Raw genomic sequence first — 8386 nt, 5'->3', positions numbered from 1 at the left:
TTTCGTGTGGTGTGACTTCAAAGATGGAAAAATGAACAAAGGCCATAGAGAATTGTTCTCTCACCTGTATTGGTTGTGCCTGTGACGACTTTGATTTGTCTTGACTTTCTCCTCGATCTTACTTTCTCCATTGTGATGACTTTCATTGTAATGCCTTTGTGTGCTGTGAGAAACGTTTGGATGAAAATGTCTCAACCACAACCTCGGACAATGAGGACATGTAGACTGGACCATACTTGAAAATTTGGTGTGTAAACAGTGACTTACATGATTTTGACCTTTCTCTCTCTCTTTCTCTCTCTCTCTCTCTCTCTCTCTGTCTCTTTCTCTCTAGTGTGTGCTCGGAGCTGCAGCAGAAGTCTCGGCTCATCCGTTCCCTGCAGGAACAGCTCGGCGTCAAATCTCCCAGCAGTCACCAGGGTTCCGTCTCCAATGACAACAGTACGGCATCGTATCACAACAGCCCCCCTACTGGCCCCCGAGCCACAGGTAGGAGCACACACACACACAGCTATAACATACTCTGCTGTATTACGTTAAGGAAAGCACCTTTTCTGTACTTGTCTACTTTGCCACATGGAAATGGATATGTTTAAAATGTAAATAGATAAACGTTTTGAATGGGGCTCTTTGCTCTTTGTTTGCACGTGTGAGGTCCTTGTCTGTGTTCAATGGAGTGTGATATGGGGGTATGGGGCATCAGTGATCTGATCCCTTTTTGGAGGCCGCTAGCTGGGAGGCATGAGTGGTGTGTGTGTGTGTGTGTGTGTGTGTGTGTGTGTGTGTGTGTGTGTGTGTGTGTGTGTGTGTGTTTGTTTCTGTTTGTTTGTGTGTGTGCCTGTGATGAGAACCTGTAAATGAACTACTTAGTCTCTGAATGGGGTCAGTTCAGGGTAAGAGTGCGGTGCGCACGTGCAAGTGTGTGTGTGTGTGTGTGTTTCATTGTGCTTGTGTTTTCCATTCTCTAATTAAATATGGATATTTTTCCCTTTAAAGATTGCTTGAATCAATACCCCACTGTCTTTAATGGCACTTATTTTGACTCGTAATCCTGTCTATACTTGACTTAAGTGTGTGTGTGTGTGTGTGTGTGGAGATTAAACCAGTATCTCATTACTGGCCCTCACAGATACATTATTCACCAGGCCTATCCGATTTAATCCCGACACTTGGTGTGTGTGTGTGTGTGTGTGTGTGTGTGATACTGAAGAGTGGACAGAATGCCTGTCCAAGCTTGCTCAGTGTCCTGAGCAGGCAGAGGGAAAAGATCTCCACGAGACTTGTGGTTGAGCAGCAATTTCTTAGACCAGACAGACAGGCTTCGCCAGACTTTAGAATCAGCAGGCTAGACCACTAGCCAAATGCTAGCCTAAACACTCTCGCTCAGCGTTTAGCTTTGATGATCTCTCATAAGCAGACAGTTAAGGTGATGGATTAGACCAAAGGCTTTTGATGGTTTGTGTGATCTATTTAAAGTTACTGTTAGAGTGATGGAAAATTGGCTCTGTAATGGAATAGCAACTGCAGCGTTAGCCGGGTGGGCCGTAGTGATCCGGTAGCTGCGCAGGCAGAAGAGGGATTGGGTTGTTGCTCGTGACATACGTGTACAGTGAGAGATTAGCTTAGTTCTCATATCAGCTCTGCTTCAGGGAGTTGAGTGCTAGCGTTAGCATCTGTGATTAGCATGTCGGAGGTGGTGGTTGAGGCGGGTCAGGGAGGGGAGAGGCAGGATGGAAACTTCCACAGCAGATGGAAAAAAGCCCTCAAAAAGTCCAGGGAGAAAGGTAAAGGTATGTATATGTGCGTATACATATTTATGGTATTGGCTAGGCAAGTTTAAGAGGAGTCTTTGTAAGAGATTGAGAATGTGTGTTGCTGAGGATTTATGTATGTGTAAGTGATTTTTGTGTGTCAGTGTGTTGGTGGTGGTGGTGTTTTAATTTCCTCTGTTACGTGTGTGTCTATGTCACAGGCCTGAAGCTGACCAACGGGGTGGCGACGGCCAGCGAGGGCTTGGTTTCCGTGGAGACGGACGAGGGCAGCGTGCGCGCCCTGCGCCGGGAGAACGGACGTCTGCAGGAGCAGCTGCAGTCCAGCGAGCAGCTCAACACCACGCTGCGCAGCGAGCTGGACCTGCACCGCTCCCTCCTCGCCCACGCACAGACACACACACAGACACACACACACACAGACACACACACGCCCGCGCGGGAGCGGACAGCACCACAGACAGAGATGGGCACACAGCAGGACACAGCCAACAGGACCATTAATTCAGGTACCCGTGTGTGTGTGTGTGTGTGTGAGTAAGGGGGTTAAATGGTCAGCGTTCTGTGTTAGGTAGTAGGAAGAATGGTAACTGCCTTAAAGTAATCATGGTCAATTTTATGGATATGAATATTTAAGTGGATAGGTTCCCCTCTGTATGATCTACTTGAACTCCTGCTAGTAGGAAAGCATTGTGGCAGTCTTTTTCTGTGGAACTAGTAGCTCTTTCACTATGCTATGTATGGCTTAATAACAGATAATGTGCTGCAGTGACTGTGGGTGAGATCGATTGGTTGATTTGATTTTCAGTTTTGAGTATTATCCATATGCATTTCTCAATAGTAACCAAAATGTGCCATTGCACAAAACACAAGAACATTGTAGCTGTACGCATTGTAGCGTACAGCTTATAGGAGTGCTGGGAGACGTGTGTAAAGGGAACCTCTCTCTCTCTCTCTCTCTCTCTCTCTCTCTCTCTCTCTCTCTCTCTCTCTCTCTCTCTCTCTCTCTCTCTCTCTCTCTCTCTCTCTCTCTCTCTCTCTCTCTCTCTCTCTCTCTGGTAGATCTGCTGGCTGAGCACCTGCAGGAGATCCGAGCTCTGCGCCAGCGGCCTGGAGGAGACCATCCGCACCAACGAGAGACTCCGGGAGCAGCTGGAGAGGAGGCTGCAGGAGGCCCAGAGAGACCCAGGTACATACACACACACATACATACAGTACATATACACACACACACACATATACACACACACACACAAACACACGTGTCTAGTGTGTATAGCGGCATATTCTGCTATCCAGACTCATGTTGTCCTTGCTTGTGTATCCCAGCAGGCACAAACATCTTCATCGCTGGGCTGGAGGACCAGGGTCAGCTGGCCAACGAGGTCCGCAAGCTGTGGGCTCACAACCACACGCTCAGAGAGCAGCTCAACCAGGGCAGCAGAGGTACTCATACACAAACACACACACACACACACACACACAGCAGAACTGTGTTGATATGAGCAGTCACACCAATCCTCAGCTAATCTCCCGGTCTTAATGTACAGATAAGCAGAAGGAAAATGAGCGTCTGCGTGAGACTCTGGCCAGGAGAACAGCCAAGCTGGAGCGTAGCCGCAGAGAACACACACACCTGCAGGAGAGCCTGCACAGGTAACACACACACACACACACACACACACACACACACACACACACACACACACATATATCACTCACATAATTCAAGAGTTTACACATCCTTTGAACATGGCTCCAGTCTGTCTCTGTCATGCCGGTCATTATACTCTTGTGTTACCCGGCGGGCGTTGGATGATGTATTTCATGCACGTGTGTCAGTGTCGGGTGTCAGTAACGGTCCGTGTCCTAATGGTGCTGTAGTGAGCTTGTAATGATGAGGAGCTCTAATTGGTTAATGATGGTCTCGGTTTTCAATATGAGCTCAGAGTATAGGGACTTAAGTAGATGTATGCAAACTAAACCTGTGTGTGTGTGCAGACTGCAGTGTGAGGTGAAAAAGCAGAAGCAGCAGCTTTCGGACAGTCAGCATCTCCTCAAGTCTCTGCGGGTGGAACTGAAACTACAGGAGCACATCAGGAACACAGGTACACACACACACACACACACACACACACACACACACACAATACTAAGTCATTTTCACATGACTGCACACACTGCAACAAGGGGATCAAGACGTCCACAAGCATAGGCAGATACAGCCAGCTCGGAGGTTTTATCACCACTGCACATTTTATCTTAAAACTCTCAAGTAGAGCTGGGTGGGCGAAGGTTGGTGGAATTAAGTGTTATAAACTTACTGAGGAGGAGTGTGTGTGCGTGTGTATGTGTGTGTGTGTGTGTGTGTAGAAGGAGATGAACAGCCCTCTGGTGTAGATCTGACTGCTCTCCTAGCAGAGGTGAGGCATCTCAGAGAACAATTGGAGAGAAGCATCCGGAACCACACTATCAACATCAACTACCTACTGCCATCAGGTACACACACACACAGACACACACACACACACACACACAATCACCCACATCAACCACTTACACACTCACGCCTTTAGATAACCACACATACTCTACATCTATGACATCGGCAGTGTCGCTCAGCTGCATGAACTGGTTGTAGCTTCTTCCATGTTTAAATGACATTATCCTCACTATTTTAATGAAAAATGTACTTTATGTGGAACTTGTGGTGTGCTGAAAAGCCACAGCTCCCTCTGCTGGCGATGTAATGCACATTTTCAACATCCACAAGCTTGCCGCAAATGTCTATAAATCATGATGGATGATAAAGTTCTGGCATTTTTTAACTGTGACTGTGTGTAATGTTGTGCATGGTTCTGTGTGTGTGTGTGACTCTTCAGATGAGTGTGGAAGATCCGAGCAGCTCAATCTGTCATCACACCCTGACGCCAACACTGGACAAGGTAAGTTACTGCTGCAGGGATTTGTGTGTGTGTGTGTGTTTTTTTTATGTAATGTGCAATGTATGCAATTGTAAAATACATAAAATACATACCAAAATGTTTTGATTCCCATCTATATATATATATAATATATATACACACACACACACACACACACACACACACACACACACACACACACACACACACACACCAGTACCTAAAATTGTGTGTTGCTGGCGTGTGTTTCAGACAGCGGCAGCTCAGTGGGCAGTGGCTCGCCCCCTCCATCTCGCCTGGTGCCGGGGGTGCGTGTGTTTGAGGCACGGGGCGGTCAGCATGTGCTTGGCCTCAGCGAGGACTACAGCGCCCTGCACACACACCTCACTCAGGCCATCACCTACACTCAGCACATGGACGAGCACACACGCGACTGCAACACGGTAAACACACACACATGCACACACAAGCATTTATGGACACTTGGACTGCAGTACAGCAAACACACACACAACAGGTCAGACAGACATTCACAGGCAAACAAACATACCTCTGTATGTTGAAGCATATTAATTAATTACTGTTGATGCGTGTCCAAGCTGAACATCAAAAGCCTTTTCTGGATGGTGTGTGTGGTCAGTGTAGAGCTGTAGCTCGTCTCAGTGGTTGAATGTTCCTGTTCATCTGTCTGTCTCCCCAGGCCCAGTGTAAGAACCTGTCAACCAGCGTCAACAGCATGCATCAGGTACTGGAGGAGGCCAGCAGACTCCTCAAGCTCTTCTGGAGGGTCAGCCTACCGGCAGATGCACTCAGACCACAGGTCAGCACACACACACACACACACACACACACACACTTAAGTCACTTATTAGCACAGCTGATTTGATAGGTAACATCTTAAGACATGGACGCTGTTAGTTGCAGAATGTTTATAAAAGCTAAAGAAAGAGTTGACTCCATTCCCTTCTCCTCTCCTCTCTCTTCTCTCCTCTCAGGATGAGATGATGAGGACTGAGATCTCCCGTCTGAAGAGCAGGCTGCAGCAGCAGGAGTGTGTGCTCAGTGGAGCCGTCAAGCGCCTGCACTCCACCAACCAGCTCAAGGAGGGCATGGAGCGCCTCATCATAGACCAGCGTAAGGGGAAAACAACCTTACACACACACACACACACACACACACATTCTACCAACCAGCTCAAGGAGGGCATGGAGCGCCTCATCATAGACCAGTGTAAGGGAAAAAAACCTTACACACACACACACACACACACACATTCCACCAACTAGTTCAAGGAGGGCATGGAGCACCTCATCATAGACCAGCGTAAGGAACACCCCCTTCACCCCCCTCACACTCTACCTATGCACTCATGCAATCACTCATACAGTATATACACCCAGAAAAACATCCAATCAACTCATTACAGGATAGCACAAGACAAACACACAGTCACGACTCACACACCTGCAGTCATAATGATGATTGATCGCTACAACTTGTGCCAAACACACACTCGTATGCAGAGAGACAAACACAGAGAGGGGCAGCCGTGGCCCACTGGTTAGCACTCTGGACTTGTAACCGGAGGGTTGCCGGTTCGAGCCCCGACCAGTGGGCTGCGGTTGAAGTGCCCTTGAGCAAGGCACCTAACCCCTCACTGCTCCCTCGATGCCGCCATTGTAGCAGGCAGCTCACTGCGCCGGGATTAGTGTGTGCTTCACCTCTCTGTGTGTTCACTGTGTGCTGTTTGTGTTTCACTAATTCACCGATTGGGTTAAATGCAGAGACCAAATTTCCCTCGCAGGATCAAAAAGTATATATACTATATATATATATATATATATATAAGTATATATACTTATACACATACACTGGGAGACACACACACATTCTCTCTCTCACACACACACACACACACACACACACTTGCCCTCATATGCATTATTCATTCCTATTCCCCCTGCAGTGTCTGTCACCCATGGCATCCTGAAAAAAGCTCGAGGCAACTTAGAGGTGAGTAACCAAACACTTGATTAAATTGATAGCACATCCACTGATAAGCGCTCAAACACTCTCAGGCCCACACTTAGATTGGACGCTGCTGGGTTGTGCTTGATAGAGATACCTGTTCAGATCGTAATCTCTCCCTTCCTCCCTCTCTCTCTCTCTCTCTCTCTCCCTTCCCCTCTTTCTCTCTCTCTCTTTGTCTTTGTTGGTCGATATCAGACACACTATTACGGCCACAGTGGCCAGTCAGTAGAAGGTCAGTGAGTGTGTCTGTGGACAGGATAAGCATGCTCTTGACTGGAAGGTTTAATTTCCAGTTTATCATGCCTGTTTACCACGTCATTCTGTGTGTGTTCACTTGTGTGTGAAAACACGTGTGAGTGTGCGCATTTGCTTGCATGTGTGTGTGTGCGCGTGCGTGTGCGTGTGTGTGTGTTAGGGCATTTGTGCTGTCTGCATGCTGTAAAAGCCTGTCGTGCAGTTCCACTATCCTGCATGCTGATTGGTCCTACAGCTTCACGGTCCTTCCTGTTCTCCCCAGCTCTGTGCACTGATTGGCTGTCGCCATGTCTTTTTCTCTAGGATGTCCCATTGAGTGGCCAGTGACGGAAGAACAACCATGCCCCTGCCCAAAGGCCAGGTCCACCCCCAAATCGGATTCTGCCAGTGATGTCTCATCCCACTGCAGCTGTTAGACTCCTCCCCGTTGCCTAACCCCGCCCCTACTGTCAGTCATCCTCTGACACGCTGTTCCTGAAGAGTCATTGGTAGATGTAGTAGCCCTGTAATGGTACGAGACAAGAGCTTGAGATTTTGGAGGCTATTGACAGTGATTGCACATTTTTGTTTTGGTATACATTTGTAACCTATTTTCATAGTAAGATGCTGTAAGATGTTCTATTGTTGAACAGTAAGAAGGGAAAATATTTTTTCTTGTAAATATGGAATATCTCCTGAGTGGTGTAGAAAATCAAGGTCCTGATGTCACTGCCTGTGTGTGTGTGAAAGAGAGAGAGACAGTGGGAGAGGGTGAGTGTGTGTGTGTGTGAAAGAGAGAGAGACAGTGGGCGAGGGTGAGTGTGTGTGTGTGTGTGTGTGTGAGCGATGGTGAAGCAGCTATACTATGTGTGATCTGAAATACTATTGCAGGATGTTAATGTATCCACCATTAAAAAAAGATGAGGAGACTTCATTCTCATGTCTTCATTCTTGCTATGGACATCATGGCACACTCATACACTCCTATACACAAGGCTTTCTCAGAGCTCTGTCGCTATGATGATGAGGCATGACTAGATCTAACCTGACTAGATCCTCACCCTTTGCAGAGTGCCACATCCCCACTCCATGGGTACAATGCCCTCCAGAATTATTGGTACCTCTGGTAAAGTTGTTTTTTGTGATTTATTATCTCACAGTGAAAACAATGTGGAAAAATCCAACCTTGAAAGGAAGCAAATTTATTCTGAGAAACAAAAATACCTCATAAAGAAATATATTTTTTTTAACAAAAACACATCAGCCACAATTATTAGAACCTCTGCATGTAATATTTTGTTAAGCCTCCCTTTCCCAATAAAACGGCTCATAATATTCCTCTTTACAAAATCTCTACAGATCGTCCAGATTCCTAGATCCTCACTTGTGCATTCTCCTCTTTGACCCACCCTGCTGTTTTGCTGTTGA

The 8386-nt window shown here is 47.1% G+C and overlaps 1 protein-coding gene across 1 annotated transcript in view; it reads left to right on the top strand.

Moving 5' to 3' along the window:
* cdk5rap2 (CDK5 regulatory subunit associated protein 2) overlaps window positions 1-7887 on the top strand; it is a 41548-nt gene extending 33661 nt beyond the window's left edge. Inside the window, 15 exon segments of the mRNA XM_048258473.1 lie at window positions 335-489; window positions 1973-2278; window positions 2832-2878; window positions 2880-2958; window positions 3099-3215; window positions 3320-3425; window positions 3771-3877; window positions 4143-4268; window positions 4652-4714; window positions 4946-5136; window positions 5394-5513; window positions 5689-5827; window positions 6660-6706; window positions 6920-6956; window positions 7283-7887. Coding sequence (XP_048114430.1) covers window positions 335-489; window positions 1973-2278; window positions 2832-2878; window positions 2880-2958; window positions 3099-3215; window positions 3320-3425; window positions 3771-3877; window positions 4143-4268; window positions 4652-4714; window positions 4946-5136; window positions 5394-5513; window positions 5689-5827; window positions 6660-6706; window positions 6920-6956; window positions 7283-7395 — 1753 coding nt within the window. The 3' untranslated portion in view covers window positions 7396-7887.
* Window positions 7888-8386: the final 499 nt, after the last annotated feature.

Source organism: Alosa alosa, chromosome 12, assembly GCF_017589495.1.
Source record: "Alosa alosa isolate M-15738 ecotype Scorff River chromosome 12, AALO_Geno_1.1, whole genome shotgun sequence".
NCBI lineage: Eukaryota > Metazoa > Chordata > Actinopteri > Clupeiformes > Clupeidae > Alosa > Alosa alosa.
Note: the sequence above shows the minus strand (reverse complement) of the source record. Positions and strands in the feature narration are given on the sequence as shown.